Here is a 21210-nt window from a genome sequence, read left to right on the forward strand (position 1 = left end):
AATGTAAACTGTCTCACCGCTCACCCTCTGTTGCCCTCCTGTGGCTGCAGAGAAATGTATTTGTGATATGTTGGACAAAACATCCAATAATTTATTCTAAATACCTTTGAGAGATACAACATATCTGACTGCCCAGTCATAGAAAATGCTTCCTAAACCGCACCTGAATTATTTCAAATTTCAGTTTAGTCACATAAACTTTTGTGCCCTGCCTCTATCCCAGACTTTTAAAACTGATTTGGAAGATGTCAGCATGATTTTTTCCTGCTCTTGTTACTGTTCCCTCCCCCTGTGTTTAGGGGCAGTTCATTGAGCTGTGCAAGACGATGTACAACATGTTCAGTGAAGACCCCAACGAGCAGGACCTGTACCATGCGACAGCTGCCGTGACAAGCTTGCTCCTGGAGATCGGGGAGGTTGGGAAGCTCTTCACAATGCAGCCCGCCAGCGACACGGACAGCAGCAACAGCTGCAGCAAAGCCATTCCGAGCGAGCTCTTCCAGAAGAAGGAGCACCAGCAGTACCCCCTGGAGCAGCACAAGGCATTCCGGGGCAGCCTCGTGGCCAGCGAGGAGGAGGCCGCTGGCACCGACAGTGCCCTGGGCATGCAGATGGAAGACATTAAGCTGGAAGACTCTTCTCCTAGGGACAATGGAGCCTGTTCTTCCATGCTCATTTCCGATGACGACACGAAAGACGACAGTTCCATGTCCTCCTACTCGGTGCTGAGCGCAGGCTCACACGAGGAGGAGAAGCTGCACTGCGAGGACATCGGGGAAGACACGGTTCTGGTGCGGAGCAACCACGCCCCTGCCCTGCGCAGGAGCACGAGCATTGACAGGGACTGGGCCATCACCTTTGAACAATTTTTAGCCTCCCTTTTGACTGAGCCAGCGCTGGTCAGGTACTTTGACAAGCCTGTGTCCATGATGGCTAGGATTACCAATGCTAAAAACATCAGGATGAGGGGTAAACCAATAACCTCGGCCAGCGACTATGAAATCTCTACTATGTCGGGATAAAAGGCAATCGGGTTTTTTATTTAATTTTTTCTTTTTATTCTCTATTTATTAGTACCTGGCAGAGGCCCTGGTATCTTCAAAACATAGTTGTTTTCACTAATGTGAAAATGTTGGGGTGCAAACATAGCTATCTTCAAGTATAATCACTCTTTCTGTGGGAAATGTTACACATGCAAATTTTACTCAAAATACAGAAAAAAAATGCTTGTCAGTGAAGTGTGTGTATTACTAATATTGCTGTCTGTGTATAATGGTAAAGATTAGTTCTTAATTTCTAAATGTAAACCTAATGCCAATATTTATGAGCATTTTAAAATAGACATATATAGAGATCTGATACTTGGGGGGGGGGAAAACAACATGTGAAGAACCTAAAATTTAAAGGGACACTGTCAACCTGAAAAGGACCTCAGGTGAAAATAAGTTCCAGGCAACATCCTTGAAGCATAATTTTATTTTGTATATTTTTTTTCCAAAGAGGCATTGATTTTACTTTTCTGAATAGATGAAAGATCACTTCAGTGACACCTGCCTGGCTCCTAACTTCCTCTGCCTGAGACTGGTATTCTCAGGTGAAAGTGAGAAGTCCATCCCAACCTAGCTGCCACATCAGGCAAATGTGAATAATTGTTTCTGCCCATTTGCCTTTCCCTGGGTTCAGCAGAGAGAAAGCCCTTTCCCAGCTGGGGTCACCAAAGGAAGATCTCCAGCATGACCCTGCCCAGGGCTGTATTCCTAACCAGTGGGTTGGAAGCTTTGCTGGTGTTCTCCAAAGACAGTGTATGCAGGTCCCAGAACAGATTGGTAGAGTCTCTTTTCAAAATTTGAAGTCTGTTTTTAAAAGCTTGGGGAGAAAAAAGTATATATATCTGCTTCTAAGGCTGGATCTACAGCAAATATAGCTTAGTTCTTAAAACTAACCTTTACCACCAACCTATTATATCCTTGTTAGATTAAGAAAATAAAGCCTGTTACTACAGTGTAAAGCAGCAGTAATGAAAAAAAATCTGCAAGATAATGTAACTGAATGTTTAAATCTTACTGAGAACACTGTCACTTTATATGAAATAAATAGTATCCTGTATTTAATTACTGAATAATATGTTAAAATGAAAACTGGAGCACCTGCACTTTGAATCCTTGCTTTTTTTATACAGGTATTTGGGATTTTTTTTTTTTTTTTTTTTTAGATTTTTTAACTGTTTTTAATTCATATTTGTTTATTTCAGGATCATGCCTACATGTCTAATCTTTATTTGCTGTTTTGAGAATATTTTCTGTAGAATACTGTTGATTTTTATACTCTTGTACAATACTGCATCCATATAACTTGCAGATTTTTTTAGCACAAGCTGTTTAATTCTTTTGTTTTAAAAGAATGCTTTTAAACTGTCAGATTAAGTGGTTTTTAACCACAAATAGGTAATGTGAACAAATAAAGTACACTCTGCACAGATTTGATTTTTAACTATTAAAGTCATGCTAGAGGGAAAATGAGGTGGTTGTCCTTTATTACACAGGGAAATGTTAGTTACTGATAACAGTATGAAAAAACACTGTAGCCTTTCTGCTGTGACTGTGGATGGGTTTATGTGTGTATCAAATAATGATACTAATCTGAAGCCAATATCACCATTTTTGAATGCTACTACTTTGTTTCAATTTAAGATACCAGGGCCAGAGTGGGGTCCTTTATTACAATGTATGGCAGCTGGATAAGCTGTCATGTAAGTCTTCAGCACTAAGAATTAACATCCTTAAGTAGACTACTGACCTTTTTAAGTTTGCAGATCCCTAAAATATTTCTCTTTAAGGTGTCTGTTATGTTAAAGTGAACTTAAGCCTATCAGCAAGCTTACACAAACCCCTAGGGACACAGAGGGCACAGCTCCAAAACATTTTTCTTTTAAGGGCTTGTCAGCTTTGTTCCCACCCACACGGCAGGGGATGACAAGAATTATTTTGCTGTTCGGGCTCCTGTAACAAGAAGAGGCATCCACAAGTGGATCTCTGGTGTAACGTGAGCCAGTTTACAAGGCAAATTTTTTTTGTTTTGCTCTAGTAGCCTTCCTTACCCTCCTGATCACATCAGCAAAGCTCCCAGGTGTGAGCCAGGTCCTCTTTAAGAATGGCAGTGCTATAGGTAGTAGCTAGGTGAGCTGATCTTTCCACGCTTGTTAGGATGAGGCTGCTCACTTGTCATTAAATAGGCAACTTCCAGGTCTTGACCACCTGGAAGTTGCCTATTTGATGACAAGATCTGCTGTGCCCTGTTCTTTTGTAGCAGTGTGGGAGCTGGTGAAGAGAAAGCTACATACAATGGTGTGAAACTTTTGGGAAAATATAAGTATTTTTAAAGGCTTACTGTATGTGCAGGTGTGCTACACAGAAAGTGAGTATGACTTCAGAAGTACCTATGTCTTGTGCTTTTTTGTGCTTGGAAATGCAATCTATTTATTCTGTGAATTGAGTTCAGTTGGGGCTACTATTTTTAGATATAGAGCTTTTTTGTAGGTTATTTTATATAGAACTACTGCAATTTATAAAAAAAAAAAAAAAAAAAAGAACTTGAGAAGAATATTTCTTTATGGCTTTTCTTCCAGTCTGTCTTTTAGCTTTTAGAAGCTGTTAACACCTGAGCTGGAAGTTCTGTGGTATTTACCTCCTTCATTGTAGCATCTTGCAGCTCCTGAGTTCTGGGTGCTAGATCTGAGGATTGAGACTTGCAAACATTTCTTATATGAGTTGTGTAACACAGATAAGAAGTTCATTGTGTGATTAAACCTACTGGAAAAATTACATCAAAAGTGTTGCAAAGAGAAAAGCACTTTATGAGTTCTTAGACAATGATTATGGAGTTTCTGTTACAGTAGAAGTCAGGTGTTGTGTCATGAATTCAGATGGTGAAGGCTGGTGTAGGATATATGGTGTGGCACGTAAGGAATTGGAGACAACAGGAGCAGCTTGGGTCAGGCAAAAACTGCTTTTGCTTGGAAGGCTGTGTAGCCAGGTCTGGTACCTGCTAGGTACTCCACAAGCTTCTGGAGAAGGGCCTGTCAGAGGGCCTTCATTACTAACCTTTAATTCTGCAGCATCAGAATGGAACTGTGATAACTGGGTTTGCCAGCAGTAGCTGCCAATACAGTAACTGACAAAAAAGCATCAGGAAGAGTTTTAATTCCATCAGAATACTTAGAGCAACAAAACAAAGCTGCTGCATAAACACTAATTCTACAGCTTTTTGAATGTGGAAGCAGTAGGTCAGAGAAGGCTGTCCCAGTGTATTAAAGGCAGGGAGAACAGCTCGACAGCTTTGGGTGGCACGTGGCCTGCTTTGCAAACTTCTGGCATCCCTGTCGTGCCCAGTCTGCTCCAGGTCTTGGTAATCCAGTATAACAAGGAATGCTGTAGCTAGAAGACACCTTTTATCAGAAATTAGGTATGAACAGTAAAAAGCATGTGTTGTACCCATTTTGGTAAGAAACATGGACTAGTTGGGCATAGAGCAAAACATTTTGAACAAATGAGAAAATACTGAGGAATTGTGTATGAGTTGGTAGGTCAGCTTAGCCTTTGGCAGAGTGTGCATGGGAGTTGTCTTGGTTAGTCTATGAGGTTCCAGTGTTCCTTCAAATCCTGGTGTCAACTCCTGGTGCTGAGGGAAAAGACAGGTCTGTGACTAGAGCTCACCAGTTTAGCTGAGCAGGAGTGTTATGGTGAGACTGAAAGTGAAGCAGTTTTATCTGTTACTGAGCTTTATCCTCTCATTAGAAAAAACATTCCTTCTATTCTATTTGTGTTTCTTTCAACTAGAAGATTGTCTGAGTAAAGCATTATGTACTTCAAGCTGCAATTGTGACTTTAAACATCATTTAACTCCAGGCAGCCACCAAGCCCTAGGCACCCACTCTCTCCCTCTCCCACCAGCAGGATGAGGGAGTGAATTGGAAGGGTAAAAGCCTGAAAACCCATGGGTTGAGATAAAGACAGTTTAACAGGGAAACCAGAAGCCACACACAGAAGCAAAGCAAAACAAGGAATGAATTCCCTGCTTTCCCATGGGCAGGCAGCTGTTCAGTCATCTCCAGGAGAGCAGGGCCCCATCACATGTTTCTTGTGAAGACAAACACCATCACTCCAAATGTGCCCCCTTGCTCTCCTCCTCACTTTATATTCTGAGCATGATGTCACATGGTCTGGAATATCCCTTTGGTCAGTTGGGCTCACCTGTCCAGGCTGTGTCTCCTTCCACTCTTCCAGACCCCCCCAACTTGCTCCAGTGTGGCACCACAAAAAGCAGAAAAGGTCTTGGCTCTGTGTAAGCCCTGCTCAGCAATAACAAAAACATCTGCATTATCTGTACCGTATGTAGAGTACAAATCCAAAACACAGCCCCATACAGCCTCTGTGAAGAAAATTACATCTATCCCAGCTACAACTGCCACAATTTAAAATGCTGATTTATTCAATAGCAAAGACAGAAATTGGCCTGACAGCAAATAATAAAAATGTGGCAGTGAACATTACACTGGAAATGGTAAATAATAGAAAATTGCAATATGTGCTGATAGCAGCAGCGTCACTCTGCAAAAGTGGCTCAGAGCTGGGAATACAAGCTGTGAAATACAGCTTAGTCTTAACAGCAGTGCAAAATGTTCCTGATAAATGGTGGCAGATACCTCAAAAGTATGTCACTTCAGAAGACAATTAAGATTTGGTTCTTCTCATTCCTGTGGTAGAGATCTCAGTTTAATTTCCTGAATAGCTGCTTGCTTGTCCTATTTTCTAAAATAACACATTTGCATAACTGATCAACTTGACATTCAGAGTTTGGAGGACTGGGATGTTCCTGTAATGGCAGGGCCTCTTCTGTGCTTCTGCAGAAATAAAAAATCACTATGGGTGAGATATTGTAGTTCTCATGGAATGGCTCTTCCATTAACAGAAGCACTTGTTCTTCAGAATTCAGGAGGAGAAATAAAGGCTGCCTGAGAGATACAAATAAACTAAAAAAACCCAAGTAAATTATTTAACATAGCTTGTATGAAGGCATGCCAGAAGATACAGAATCTGAAAAAAAAAACAATAAACCAGCAACACTTGAGAGTTTATATCTCCAGAGTGGTTCTCCAGCTTTTAAATTTTGTTCCTCCTGAGCAATAATGCTCAGATTTTGATTTGCCTCTGAGAGTCAACTTCCACGTCCTTCAAATAAAGTCATTGTTATGGGTTTTTGGGGAGTTTGGATTTGGTAGGAGCTTTTTTTCTGTTGTGGATTTTCAAAAAAAATTTTTTTTGCTTTTTTTTTTTTTTTAAGCTTGAGGCAGCTTCTTTTCAAGTGAAGATTTTATAAGCAACTGAAACAAAGCAGTAATAAACCTCTACCACTTGCAGCAGAGTACAGCAGCCCATCTGCATAGCAGGACCGAGAACCAAGATAGAGCTCTTGGCAAGCTGGAGGTGAGTTAGGAGGATGGGGCAAAGAAAAAAATGGGATAAAGCTTTCACTCATATCCCAATGCAGGTGAATGAAACTGAAAATTGTTACATTTTCTAGCAGGCCAAAGACACAACTGCTGACAATGTTTTGGACTAACCCATTCTTTATTTGCTACCATTGTAAACATCTCTATTACATAGACATCACAGTATACGTTATTGCTTTTATATTGTGGTAAACAGGAATTCCTATTAGTACGCAGCTATCTAAGCACAGTGTAAGAAGAAACTGCCCACAAGTTTTCTTGGGCTGGGTTGTTTTTAATTCCCTAGAGAAAGACAGGATCTAGGCTGGCAAGAGAAACATCAGTCCAAAGATGGGTCACCATGGTGCTACAACAACACAAACAGGAATGACAGAAGGAAAGCACAGGCTACATCTTCACCACATCACTAGCAGTATTGTCAAGGATACTGACTGCTCAACTCTCACCTAACTAAACATAAACCTTTTCATCATAATTCCTAAAAAAAAGGCTAAATAATTTCTTTTGTGAAATTTTATTTAAACTAGGACGGAAAACCTGGAAAACCAATGGAGCTGTGTATGTGTTTAATTTTTGTTGCATTTCTGTTTTGTTTTTAAAGACTGAAAGTCTGAAACTATTTACCTGGGATGTTTAAATTGGCCCCTTTTACTATTGCCCTTTAGAACAAAATGTCCTATTCTTTACATGGCTGTATCAGATGACTGAAACACAACCAGTTTAAAAAGATTGTTTCTTTCTTCCTATTGTAGCACTGTCTTCAGATGGCTTTCCAATCAAGTTAATTACTTCTGAAACAGTATGTTTACTTAGTAAAAGACTAGATTTTTACATTTGCTTGTAGTAAACTTCTGGTTATCTCCAGATTAATTTGTTCATAGAGTGGCACCATGTTTCAAGCATACACTAAACAACAAAAGTGAAAGTAGTTTGTTGAACACTTGCTACAGGAACAACAACAAATTTAGAAAATTTGTCTCCAGTTTTAAATTTTTTAAATACTATTGCATACAAGCTTTCACATAGTGAATGTTATAAAGAGGCAGCAAGTTAGAAAACTAACAGCACTTGCAAGTTGTAATAAGAGAATATGTATTTAAAACATGATAGTTAATAAATAATTTACTGAGTTTATAAGAGTCTTAGAATAACCTGTAAGGAACAAATTCTGATGGTCAAGATGATATCAACTTGCAGAAAAGTGGCCTACCTCCATTTCCAGTCTTCCATAACCTTAGGATTGTCACCTTACAACAGAGTTACCATAAAATACCACTGACTAGTAAAGCATTGTTCTTGCCTTCTCTAAACACATTTTTACCTATTTCAATAAGTTTTCTAGCTACCACCATAATACAGTTAACGTACCAGGGGTGCAAACAGGGACAGCCAGTATTAGTCTACATATAGTGAGTGACTCCTAGACAGAATTACTGGGCTAGTTGATCATACAAAACCACATGCAAATTCTAACTGTTTCCTAGGAAGGTGCACTGGAGCCTAACATAAACATTGACCTTAATTATTACATGCAAACTAATGTATTCCCTTATGTCTCACTCATAATGATGTCTGGGTTTACTGCCAGTTTACTTCCCACATCACCCATTGATTTAAGAGGAAAAGAAACTAGCAAAGATGCATCTTACTAAAAGCTTGAACTACATTTGACACCAAAACATCTCAGGTGTGTGATAGGAACCCTGAGACTCTATGGTTGGGCTTTAGAAGCCTCAGCAATAAGTAAATGTCAGTCTCCCAGTGAACAAAGAGCCCAGTGAAAGTTTCAGTGCTGGAAAGACAAGGGTGTAGATTGCTTTTGCAACTGCTGGAATAGAAAAAAGAAAAAAGAAAAAAGAAAAAAGAAAAAAGAAAAAAGAAAAAAGAAAAAAGAAAAAAGAAAAAAGAAAAAAGAAAAAAGAAAAAAGAAAAAAGAAAAAGTAAAAGAAAAAAAGCTTGCAGACATAACTCAAGGGAGCCTTTAGAGATGGCTCAAACAATTTTATAACTAGCTGGCAGGCAGTAGATGGAAACAAAAAACATCTTCCTTTGCTGCTGCTGCCAAACATAATTGGGATCACTTCTGGAATTCAAAAAGTCAGTCATGTTGCTTGCAAAGGAGATCTACAAACAGTAGAGAAAGTTACTAATGAAGACAAACTCAAAAGAAGACAGGGCTAGAAAGTAACCGGTTGGGTCACTTTCCACTCCCTTCCTTGGATTTTTGGCGTGTCCAGAGTCTGCAAAGCTCAGAGAAACAGAGCTGCACCACAGGACCTGAATCCCAGAATGCTCTCCACAGGACCTCAGCTCTTCATTGGTGAGTATTCCAGAATCCACGTACAGGGGATAGCAAAAGAACTGGGCATCCCATTGTCAGTTTGGATCTAATCTCATCAGTTCAACTATTCAGTTAACAAGCCAGGGCAAACCATAAATACTCTCCCTGTGCGCATCCTCACAGTGTTGGTTTTGTTGGGTTTTTTGAGTTTTTTTTTTATATTGGTAGTACAGCATCAATCCAACAGAGGTGAGACTGAACCCTTCCACATCCTGAACACATTCAACTTGTCTGACCCTTGTTTGTACCTAAGGTATCATAAAAAGGAAAGAGAACTGTGTTACCCCATACATATATACTGTGTACCCTGATCAGGAGCCTCCCCACAAGCAAGAGATCCCTGCATTCAAGGGATCAAGAGCACAAGGGTGGATGCAGTGCAACAAGTCACTACTTACACAGAATTATGGGGGTGGGAAGGGACCTCTGGGGATCACCAAATCCAATCCCCTGCCTAAGCACAGCCCCTTAAAGAAGGGTGCTTAGGGCTATGTCCAGGTAGGTTTTGATGATCTCCAAGAAATGCAGTATTACATATTATATTTCATACTTATGTAGTGTAATAACACTCATTACAAACAGGGGTTGTCTTTTTTTTTTCTTTTCCATTTTTTTCCTCATGCTTCCATTCATTGTGTTCAATGCTTATATTCTTCAGGAATCTGTTCTGGAGTAGTCATTGACTAGAAATTAACTAGTTACCTGAGATGTTTAAAAAAAGATATATGAAAGCTTGTATCAACATACACATTTTGTGCCACTGTAACCTATTTAGGTATAAGGTGAAAAAATATTTCTCAAATTACTCAAGTTTCTAAGGCTGTGATCTAGTTAGAAGAATCAAAATAAAAAGCTGGTTGAAAACAGCAGAAGGCACTTATTTAATAGAAGGTCTTAGAAAACAAAGTGATGGTCATACCAAATCCATTTAAAGTTGCTCTAAGCAATAATTAGTCACAATATAGACATGAAGTTCTATCTATTAGATTGTCTGAGGATGGCAAGACTAAGGAACACATCAGAGTTGCATCCCTTCCAAGGAAAATACATTTTTTTAGACTTGTACTCAGATGTGAAGTTATTTTTACAAAATAAGGATTGCAGCTGCAATAAAGGGTTTTTTTATAAATTTATAAAAAGGCTAAAGTAAATCTCTTATACCTCCCACTAAGAATACCCCTTTAGCTGCTAAAGGAAAGGGCTGACAACAGATTCTGAGTCAATCATCCTCATCATGTGAAGTCAGATTAAAAAGAATCAGAAGTTTTTACAATAGGAATACTTTCAGAAAGAGTAGCTTTAGCCTGAGGATCTTATCCGCATGCTGATGACACATGGTTCTTTTTGTTCGTTTGCAAACTGAACTTGTTCCAAGCATAGGAACTGTCTGGTACAAATCCATAAACTTCCTTTCTAGAAGCAATTTCTAGTAAGTACTAGAATACAATTAAGTACAATATGCTGATGGATTAAGCCTCTTTTCCAAAATTATAACCAAATAATACATTCCTTTTGAGGACCTCTTAATAACAAAGAAATTTAACATTGTTGACTGAACTATCAATGACATATAAAGGAATAAGAACACAAAAAATCTAAACCCACAATAATTTCAACTAAAATCTGAACTTCAACCATTACATTAAAAGGTTGTAATTTAAATTCAAATTTCAAAAGTTGAATTTAAACTGTCTTTTAAAAGACCATTAACAGTCAAACCCATTCACAGAAAATATGGTGCAGCATAAATACATGCTTCATGTTTCTGCACCAAGAAATAGAAAAGAAAATGCAAAACAACAATCCAGAGGTTCTTGAGATTTGTGGGTTGCTTTTTGTGTTGGTTTGTTGGTTGGGTTTTGTTTCACTTCTTTTTCAAAAAGCTGCCCTTTGGAGAATAGCATAAAAATACCTGTAAACAGAGGTTGATTGTCCAAGCTTTCTTAACTGAATTTTGCTAATTTTCTTTTTTTTTTTTTAATTAAAAAAAAGTCCTATTTTTAGACAGTTTTTGGCGAAACACACAAAATTTCCATCCAAATGCATCACTCAATTTTTAATACAGCACCTCATATACTGCAGAGGAATTAAGGTTTCTTTGTATCTTGTAAGGTCAGTACCACACTGTAATCCAGCAGAAGTCCCTTAATTTTTTCGTGGAACTTCTCTCTGTACTGGTTGAAGTGCATAATGCTTTCTGGTTCCTCTTCAAACCAGAACTTGTCAAACTCATAAACTAGATAACCTGTGAAGAAAATAAAATACAGCCAGTCCTAGAGTGATCCTTTAGACTCTCTTCGACCCCTTAAAAGAAGAACTGTCCCTGTTCTGATCTACAGCAAGCTTTTGGATGCTGTAATAATAAATAAAAAAATAAATCTGCAAATACCGAGTTTTCAGACAGGAGTATCTAAAATATAGAAAGCCACAGAAATTATCCTTAAGTGTACATTTCTGCGACACAATGTTTAAGCAGCAGGTGCGTTTCCAATACCTGATGCAGAAGACAAACAGGTTGCTCTGGCTAATGAGGAAAGAGTGGAAATGCACTCCAAAGAGCCCAAACTCTATGTTGTGGCCTACCCTGAGTACTAGAGCAGCTGTAGATACTTACAGTAAAACTGATGGAAGTGCTCCATCTGTGGCAACCCAGAGACCATGTTGTAGAGATGACCCTTTAAAGTACCATTCTTGAGCAAACTGTATGCCATTTCTGTCAGATTGATCCCAACTATGGCATAGGAGTATCTGCAACACAAATAATGGGTTTACATTATGGACTGAAAGACCTAAAAGGTTCCCTGGCACACTCTGCTTTAGGATAGCTGTGATAGTCCAATTTTTTCCTGTAACACTTGTTGATGAGCTGATTCCACTCTACAGACCATTCCCTGGTACATCCAACCACGTAAAAGTTATTGTAATATTGAGATGGCAAAGTCAATACTGACTTCAACTTATTCATTTGAAATCCTTAGATCTGCTGGAATATTAAAAATTGGATGTAAAAAACATTGTTGCAGTGCAAATGGAATGGCTATTTCAACCTGTTATTCAAGCTGAAAGAATCTGGTTTTCTGTTGCATGGTATAAAAAGTATTATAATATAAATTATTAAACAACAGTTAAAGTGTTTGTAGAGGAAGAAAAAGTAAAAGTTAATTATTTTGTGCCAATTATATACTTATGTAATTGAGCAAAAAATCGTATATATCCTGTTCATGACAGAGTTGCACAGGGTAATGTTATTTACAATCAAAGTCATGAAGGGCTCCTGTTTTTTGGTAGGTCATCAAGTGAACTAGGGGCTAGATGGATCAGATTATTATATCTGATTGGTTTGAGAGCATTATTTCCCTGTAAAATTAGCTAAATGCTTAAATATGCAAAGTTTTAGAAAACAAATTTAAAGTTGAACAAGCCACCTGTTTGTAAATGCTTATTACAGAGCCGAAACCTAGAGGGAAGAAAAGGACCTTAAGAGGTAATCTGTACTATCCCAACACAGGATCAGTAAGAAGATGAAAAACAAGTATGAATTTCTAAATCTAATCTAAGTCTAATATAAATAAAACTACAACGTTAAAGGCATTTACTATATTAAATAAGATATTTTGCAACATTTTTGTCCCAACAAATCTATTCTGAAAAAAAAAGTCTGCACTTAGTTCCCAGCTAGAAATTGCTTTCTGTGTTTGGTTTCTCACACTTTTCTATTTTGACCCTTTCTTTCATTCTTTAATGGAAAAAGCCCATGTGTATTTTCCTCTTTATTTTCTGGACACATGTTCAGCAGTCTTCATGTAAGTTTTTATATACAAGCAGCCAGAAAAAATTCTAGAGTTACTTACCCCAGCTTTGGGTGATTTGACCGAGAAAGGATCTGACGAGCTTCATTGGTGTAATGCTTACTAAAATACCTGGCAGTGTAAAATATTATTTTAAATTCTTCAGAAAAAAAAAAATACTGTGTTCATGTCAACATTAAAATCTGTAGCTTTAAACTAAAGGTGAAAACTAGCCTGGAAAATGGCACAAAATGTAAACCAAGGAAAAGGTAGCAAAATAAATTATATTCAGTGTGAACTAATACTGTAAAAAACCCAAAACCATTATGATCTGGACATCAAATATGAAGTTCTACTTAGTCCAAAAGTTAGCTTACCAAAGATATGTAAACTTGTCTATTTTTCATTATAGTAGGAATTTTTACATTCAGGACTTTTTAAAGCTTTTGACAAGTTAGGTACAACCTACCAACTCTATCCTAAGGCAACAAAGCAATAAGGTGTCTTAGGCAAATTTCTGTCCCTTCCCTTACTTCTTGTCCTTACCCAATCACATCACATGGTTACAATGTGCAGCCACTAGAAATGTTGAACATACTACTTTCTATTTGCTTGTAATCAGTTTTTGTTAAAAATAGCATTAACTAGAGAAAATACAGATACTGAAAATTAGTTACAAAAAGAACAAAATACTTCTTTTCACTTACACCAGATTCACTAAGCCCAGCAGCCCCATTCCTCTGAAGTCTGTTTTGGGATCTTCGCCTTGGAAGCCAATGTCACACCACTGTTTACTGATTCTGGCCTTCAGGTTCTCGTGAGGCATCAGCAAATTCCAGAGCTGCACAAATATACTTCCATGTTATGCTGCTCAAGTATTCCAAGTCACATAATTCAGAACACTCGCTGCTGCACACTAGAAACCATTCACCAGGGAACAGGGTACAATCTGCATGCTGCTTTTTTCTGTTAGTGGCAATCTGGAGTCTGCTGCAATGGCTCACTTCAGCAATTATAGAAGTTATTACATTTAACATTAGATGTGGTAATTTCCCTTCACAGACAAAGATGCTGTATGAATACCAAAGAAACAAATACTTGTTTTACCTCAGAAATTAATTTATGCATCATTTTGTACTAAGACAGCTATAAACTGAAATATAAGCTCTCAATGAATACTCATTTAACATGTCAGTGTAAGGGCTTCCATAGCAAGCTGAGATAATTATGAAGTCCTAAGAAAATAGTTTTTATCTTCCAGCATCAAACCATCTTCCTTGACATTGACTGGGATACAGTAATAAGAAAAAATTAGTGTCTATTTTAGTAATTAGTAGTTTACAAAGTTAGATGTATGCATAAGGTTATAAATCTTTTTAGTAGTGATTCTTCAGTGACACAACACAAATCTCTTTTTCTACACATATATTGTTGTTATGTCTGATTTCACACAAAATAACTCCATTGCAAGTTACTCCAGTTTATTTTTTTTTCTTTGGGTTTTTATTTTAAGGTGTCGTTTTGTAATTTGCAGTTCTGCTTTGCAGTTTGTAAGTAGAAAAGAGCTTTAAATAGGCCAACTGGTAAGAATGCTACCAATAAATTCTTTTAAGGTGTTGGATTTGGAGGGGGGGGAAAGCCAAACAAACAGCACATGTATTTAAAAAATTATTTCACCTCAATTAACTGTTCCTCGTGTTCTTCATTTTCTGAATCATATGGGACCTTCCTTAGGTTTTCCACATTCAAATACAGTTTTTTATAACCTGATATCTGTAGCAAGGATATATGCAAATTTGTCTTAAACCTGAAATAATAACAAAACACCATAGAGAAGTTTTTAAATAGGCCTACTCAGCCCGAAATTACAGCTTGAATTACCTTTCCTATGTTAAAGCAATGTAAACAGCAGAATTAGGGAGTGCTTTATATGTATCTTTACAAACTACAGCATACTGGTTAAGTGCATAGTGGTTAAGTACATACTTTAACATCTTCACATCTTTAGCATCATTAAACATCTCTAGCTGATTCCAGTGCTGCAGTCAGACTCTGTTATCTTCAATTATGGGGGAAAAAAAAGCTAAAATATGTTATGACACAAAACTCCACATTTCACCTACCGCCAAACTTTTTGTCTTACATACAAAAAAAAAAAAAAAAAAAAAGAGAAAAAGAATAAATGTTGATTATTTCCTATCAGTCACTAATTACTTACGCAGATGAATCCAAGTATTAATCGGGCATCTCTATATTCTCTCAAATATATCTAAGGAATTATACAGTTCTTGTAATCAGCCTGTGCAATGATCATACTAGTTAGAAATGTGGAGTAACAGGAAGGATTTGCAAAACATACAATGCCAAATCCACATGAATTAAACTTTGCAACTTATTTTCTAGAACTCATGAGAACATAACCACACCTCATTTTCAGATTTCATTCCGAATACTTGTGTTGAATATGAATATTGCATCAGGTTAAGCAACTGGAAGAACATGCAAACAAGTGAGAACAGAGGTTTTCAAGCACACCTTGTGTCCTTCTGTTCAATCCTCTTTTCTTTCATTATGTCTTTGACACACTTCTCCACTTCAGTTTCTTCAACATGTACAGCATTTCTTAAAACCTAGGCAGTTAACACAGTAAAGGACTTCATGAGGAATGAAGACATCATCTATTATTATTGCTTAGCTTCTGTATATTTGTTGTGTGTATTATTTACTATAAGAGGAAAAGGGTCAGTTTAAGGCAAATGCTTACAATGCACTGGCTCAAACTGCATAAAAACGATCAGCAATAATTACATGAAAGCATGAGTTGTACTTTGTCAGGCTGTAAACAATGTTTACATAGGAGTTGCAAAAAGAATAAATACAAAGCTGGAGAGTCGCTTGGTCTAGGTTCTTGTTTGCTTTCAGCTGCTGAATTGAAATTTGTTCTTCCTAATCCAACTGAAACAAGTGCAGCCAAGAAAATTCTTCAGAATTAGGAGACAAGTAGCTGTCAAAGCTGAGATTTCAATGATATAAATGTTTGAAAGGACATTGGATTATTTTTGAGAAACTTTAAATAAACCTAACACACAACACAAAATTCCAAGTTTTCTTCTCTCTGTCCTTTACTCCTCGACAGTTTGTCCCTCTCAAAAAGTAAATGCATGTCTTATTTTTCTGAGATCTGTCTCTGAAAAAAGGTTTTATTACAGTTTCACCTCTAGTAACTCTTACCTTATTTTTTGATGCTTCCAGTGAATGTTCTGCAATATGGAAAAAAAAGTAGATTTCACTGTTAATTTGAACTGTTTTAAATAATTGTCAGTATGTAAGTATCTTGAGTATGTATTATGAAATTTTACATCCCTTTTATACATGTAATAAAAATTAATCAATCTTTCAATGAACAGTTTATCAGGTAAGAGAATGTCTTAATTTACACAGATCTTTTTATAACTCTTCAGTACAATGCTGAAAGTAGATTTGGATTTTTTAAAGCATCAATTACATGTATAAAACAAAGACAAATTTGAAAAGGTGTCAGGAGAGAAATACATCAGTTGATATTTTCCTGTTCTCAGACAGTATTTCATGTTTATTACTGAAGAATAAGAAAGTATGGTCACTTCTGCAATTTACTGTAAAACCACACAAATGTTAAGTAGTTTCTTGAATTGCTATTTTAGATCAGAATTCTACATTGAGCAGCACTTTAAGTTAAATCACTCCTCCTTCCTCACATCTAAAAAATGCATTTATGTCTATTCAATGTGAATTTTTTTAGTAAAGGAAGGTAACAGCATATACACAAAGTGATGGGAAGACTCTTGGGGAGAAGGCATGATTCACTTTTTGACGACACTGGAATTTCCTTAGTAAGTAGATAAGGAAATTAGTTCTGGCATTGATTTAGAATTCTCATAGGAGAGCGGTGATGAAAGGAAGAGTGAAAGTACAATTCTGGGGATGCATGCCAGGTACTGGTTTCCAGTAAGAAAGCAAGAGGCTCAGGGGGGACGTGATCGCTGCCCACAGCCCCTGGAAAGGAGGCGTGGGCAGGAGGGGTCGGTCCCTTCTCCAGGTGACCAGCGACAGGAGAGGAACGTCCTCAGGTTGTGCCGGGGAGGCTTAGGTTGGCTACGCGGGGAAATGTCACCACCGAAAGGGCTGCCAAGCACTGAACAGGCTGCCCAGGAGAGCAGGTCAGTCACCACCATTCCGCAGGGATTTAAAGGATGCGCGGATGTGGCACTGGGAGGCACGGTTTAGTGGTGCCGGGTACACGGCTGGAACCGATGATGCTGGAGGTCCTTCCCGCACTAAAGGCTCCTGTGAGTGCTGGAACCGATGATGCTGGAGGTCTTTCCCAGGCTAAAGCATCCCGTGGCCGCCGCTGTCCACGGCGCTGCCGCGGCCCCGGCCCCTCCATTACCTACGCTCAGCGTGCGCAGCGCGCCCGCCTCCGCGCCGCCCAGGAGGCGCTGCAGCTCGCACTTGCCGGTCAGCAGCCGCAGGACCCACTTCAGCCAGAGCCGAAGGAAGCTGTTGTACAGGAACCCCCACACCTGCGCCCACATCTTCCGCGGGCGGCCGGCGGGGCCCGAGCCCGGCCCGGCCCCTCGCGGCCGGCAGCGAGCGGGGCCCGGCCCGCCCGCCGGCTGCCAGCGCCCGACCTGGAAGTGACGGCGGCGGAAGCGCCGGCTGGGAGCCGCCTTCCCTTTCCCGGTGGCCCCTGTGGGCTCCGTGTTCCCTGCCGCCTCGCTCCTGCCCGCCGGGCCGGCAGCGCTGCCGCTGCTGCCCGCAAGGGCAGGCCGATGGCCCGGCGTGCAACGAGCGGGAGCGAGGGACGCCCGAGAGCATCCGTGCGCTGAGGAGCAGCGAGCGCCCGCGCAGAGCTGCACCGTCCTGAGGCGCTCCAGCCATCGGAACGTTTTCCTGTTTTAGCAAACAGAGCGATTGGTGTTCATTAGTTACAAGTCATGTGGTTCTCTTATTAATCAGTATTCTGTCTTCTGCTGGTTAATGGTTCTTTCACCTCTCGTGCTACTGAAGCCCATGCTCAGTCTCTCTCCCTTCTGGATGTGGGTTTTTGTGTCGGTGCTCTGTGAGCTGTCGGGATCTGTCCCTGCCGGAATTACCCGTTACCCAGTGGGAGCCGATTTCAGCACATTTACTGAGCTGTCTTCATTTGTTTCTTCCTTATCTTGGGAGTTCTGCCAGATGTCCTTGTGGCCCCTGAATTCTGCATTTTTGGTGTGCACTACGGGACATCCACTTTGTCCACAGTGGTGCATCCTTCTTCCCAAGGAGAAGAAAGAATTAGCCTCTTCTGGGAATGAGTGCATTGGAGACTGTCCTGCCCTAAACTTTAACAAGACAATTCTACCAAAAAGTAATTTTTGGTAGAACACCGAGACATCACCTAGAGCTTGTTGGGTGCTCTCTGTTTCATGAGTTAAATCTCTTGTAATACACCAAGGGATACTCTTTCTTAAAAAAATGTTTACATATTCTACATCTTGCAACAGTTGGGTTAGACAATTTTTGCGAGTATGTTGCCACAGATCTTGCCTTGCCTTTGCTGAATGGAGGTTCAGCCTGAATGTTCTATTTAGTTTCAGTCACTAGTTCCATTGTATTATAATTGATGCTTCAGTAAACATGGGTTGAACGTAGAATTGTATGCAAAATTTGGACTGTTGCAAGGGAGCTGGCAGACTTGCTTGACTGCATTCTGATATATATTTTTGGTGTGGGGAAATTGAAGTAACTTCTACACTAAATCAAAAGCCATACAGCACATCTGATGGCCTATGTCCCACAGAGGATTTTAGAGCATGGACCAACTTGTTTGGCATCCTCTCTCTGGGCTCCTACACTCATAGGGGTGCATAGTTTTATGTGGGGAAACTAGTGATGTGTGAACTTCAATTGTTTGCATATCTTATTCCTACACTTATAAACTGTGAGGAGAGGGGTGCATGTTGCATATTAAGATGCAATGCAACAGCCTAGTGAGCAATCTGACATTCAAAGCATTGGAGCATTGTGTGAAAATAAGCTTGGAAGTATTTATCTCTATTTAAAAGTATTCTTACTTGTTGACAAGATGATATGATGATTTTATCACATTACCTGTATATAAGTTGTTCCAAGGCAACCAACCCCAGGAAATATGTATTTTAAAAAATAAAAGATCCAGTACCTAAGAACTGGTTACAGAAACTGGAGGAAAGAAAATTGTCTGTATTCCAGGACCTGGGTATAAACTATAACTCCCACCTAGTTTGTGTATGAAACAACTCTGAGCAAATACTCAGGGAAAGATTGTGCTAATACCTTCCATCTGACAACTTGGCAGTGCACTGCTGCTGTGATATTTAAACACAGCTGGGCTGAAATCATCTTGTCAGAGGAGTCCTGGCTACACCAGCAGCTGAAGGGTATTAGTTTGATATTGGGAAGGCAGAAGAATTGCAATAATGTGAACAAATGTAAGAGTGATCAGGTCCTTCCTGACGGTCTTTATGCCCACGCATGGATTTCACTGAGGTAGTTAATTAAAAGTATGAGCTACTGAAATTTTAGGAACTCCAGCAGGTGCATCCTTAAAGTGTGGGTCTGCGCAAATAACACAGGGAAATTTCTAGCTGATGAGACTTATGTTGATTTTTTAATACCAAAATTAAAGCGTGCTGCTGCTTCAAGGGTTGCACTTTCCATGGGATCTTTTAAGGGATTAAATAGCTTCATACCAATATTAATATTTTTTCATTATATTTATACTTAAACAGAAATTACATTTTGTGTGGAATGTTAAGAACCAAAGTAACTTTTACTACAAGTTTTGGAATTTGTTCCACTTTCTATTGTGATTTACTGTAACAATACATACACAGAGTATGGGATTATTGTTTTATCAGTTTTCTTTTCTTCCAGTCTCCAGGACTGATGTGTAGAATATCTGGTGTTGACAGTGCATTGTACAACACTTCTCTGTGATACAATTAGATTTGTTGAGGCAAGCTTGACAGATTTTAAGGTCATGGTTTAAATTAAGCACTTCTGAAATGTGAGTTTAAAAGACACAAATTTTAGTCTTACACTTATTTTTGCTCATATGATGTTTACTTCACTTTAAATCTGTATTTTAAAGTAAAATATGTAACAAATTAATTATTTAAAAAATTATAGCATGCTTTTTTGACAGTTTTTTCACAGCTTTTTGTAAATTGCAAGACAGCAAGCATGTTTAATTTTGTACAAATATTAGCATTTGAATCATGCAAGATGCTTCTGTATCATCATGTGCAGTCAATTAATAAATCATATTAAGATAGTCAAAAATACCATGCAGTAGCTTAAAAAAAAAAGTCCACCTTCCTCTTGTGTTCAGTATTTGCCTTCAAGTTGTACCTTCACAGAGACTTTGGTTGAAGTTTACTTTTTTAAATCCCATTTCTTGGGTGACCAGCAGGGCAAATAACCAGCATGATCTCTTTCTAGTCAGAAAATTTTCCATGGCAGCAGCTATTATGTACTATTACTGGTAGTTATTCTTTGTTCCTATACCTTTGCAGATGAAGGACATGGAAAATAATCTACTGCTTGGCTCAGCCCGAAGCCTGTATTATGTCAAATATTTATTTTAATGTTTATTTTCTCTACCCTTGCTTACACACGGATGTGTGAAAACAGTATAAAAATGTGAAGCAATCATCTGAACAAGGAGAGACATTCACTTCCAAAGCACAAGGACAAGCTTTGGAACTCTTTCTTGCACGTAAGGAGAACCAGTCCACTGAATCACTTTCTCAGTGTTAAGCATTACAGGTCACTCAGCAACGTGTTCTTCTATAGAGTCTTTTTCAAGATGATCAGTTTGCAAAAAATGCATAAAGTCTGCTGATGGGAAGTAAAACTGCTCTGAAACAATTAACACCTCCCAAAACCCCCAGCACAATTTATTCCAGTTATACACAATTCTTGGGCATGTGAAATAACACATGAAGACAGCCCTGGGAGGGAGATACTGTGAAAACATGAAGCAGATAAGGGACCCTCTTTGCAAGTAAGTCCAAGTGCAGTGGAAGCTCATGACAGTTTCAGTCATGAGATTTTTGATTTTTTTTTTTTTTTTTTTAAGGAACACTTAATGCACTACCTCATTGCAAGTTAACAAACTAGTCTGTGAAGTGAGCATCAAGTAAATGGTCACCACAACTTAGTATGGCTGAGTAACTGTATCTGGTGCCTTAAAATAACATCAAATGCAAGTCAATGGCAGTCTCTATGGACATTCCCCCATACTGTGTCAGTTTGTTACTAGTTTCTGGAAATATGTGATAGTTTTGTCTTTTTTTTTTTTCTTTATTCTCTCTGAACATAAGCTAAACTTAAATGTGTGTTAGATTTCTGTTAATCTTATCTTCAGCAGCCTTCCTGCTAGACCACATCATTTTCATGTTTGCTTTGGCTCTATTACAGATAGAACACAATAAAGACATTTTATTTTTTACTTGGGGGGTATTTAATGCTTGTTTGTTCCTCATAGTTCTAAATATTTTACTGCAAAT

General features: G+C 38.7%; 2 protein-coding genes across 3 annotated transcripts in view; one reads left to right on the forward strand and one right to left on the reverse strand.

Moving 5' to 3' along the window:
• The window catches only part of TBC1D9 (TBC1 domain family member 9), a 45979-nt gene extending 43463 nt beyond the window's left edge, over window positions 1-2516 (forward strand). The window contains exon 21 of the mRNA XM_021526497.4: window positions 300-2516. Coding sequence (XP_021382172.2) covers window positions 300-1022 — 723 coding nt within the window. The 3' untranslated portion in view covers window positions 1023-2516. The remainder of the gene's footprint in view (window positions 1-299) is intronic.
• Window positions 2517-5763: 3247 nt separating this feature from the next.
• Window positions 5764-17287, reverse strand: ELMOD2 (ELMO domain containing 2). Of its 2 annotated transcripts, none has more exons than XM_085578249.1 (8): window positions 17067-17287; window positions 15869-15897; window positions 15173-15267; window positions 14315-14444; window positions 13345-13478; window positions 12701-12769; window positions 11464-11597; window positions 5764-5899 (listed from the first exon to the last, which is right to left on the reverse strand). In XM_085578249.1, coding segments are annotated over exons 1-8 (738 nt in total). In that variant the 5' UTR covers window positions 17212-17287; the 3' UTR covers window positions 5764-5897. The 2 variants fall into 2 exon arrangements, with proteins under 2 accessions (XP_085434375.1, XP_021382171.1); XM_021526496.3 differs by lacking the exon at window positions 5764-5899 and adding an exon at window positions 9707-11094.
• Between the last annotated feature and the right edge of the window lie 3923 nt (window positions 17288-21210).

This window comes from Lonchura striata, chromosome 4 (genome assembly GCF_050655825.1).
Source record: "Lonchura striata isolate lonStrDom1 chromosome 4, ASM5065582v1, whole genome shotgun sequence".
In the NCBI taxonomy this organism is placed as follows: domain Eukaryota; kingdom Metazoa; phylum Chordata; class Aves; order Passeriformes; family Estrildidae; genus Lonchura; species Lonchura striata.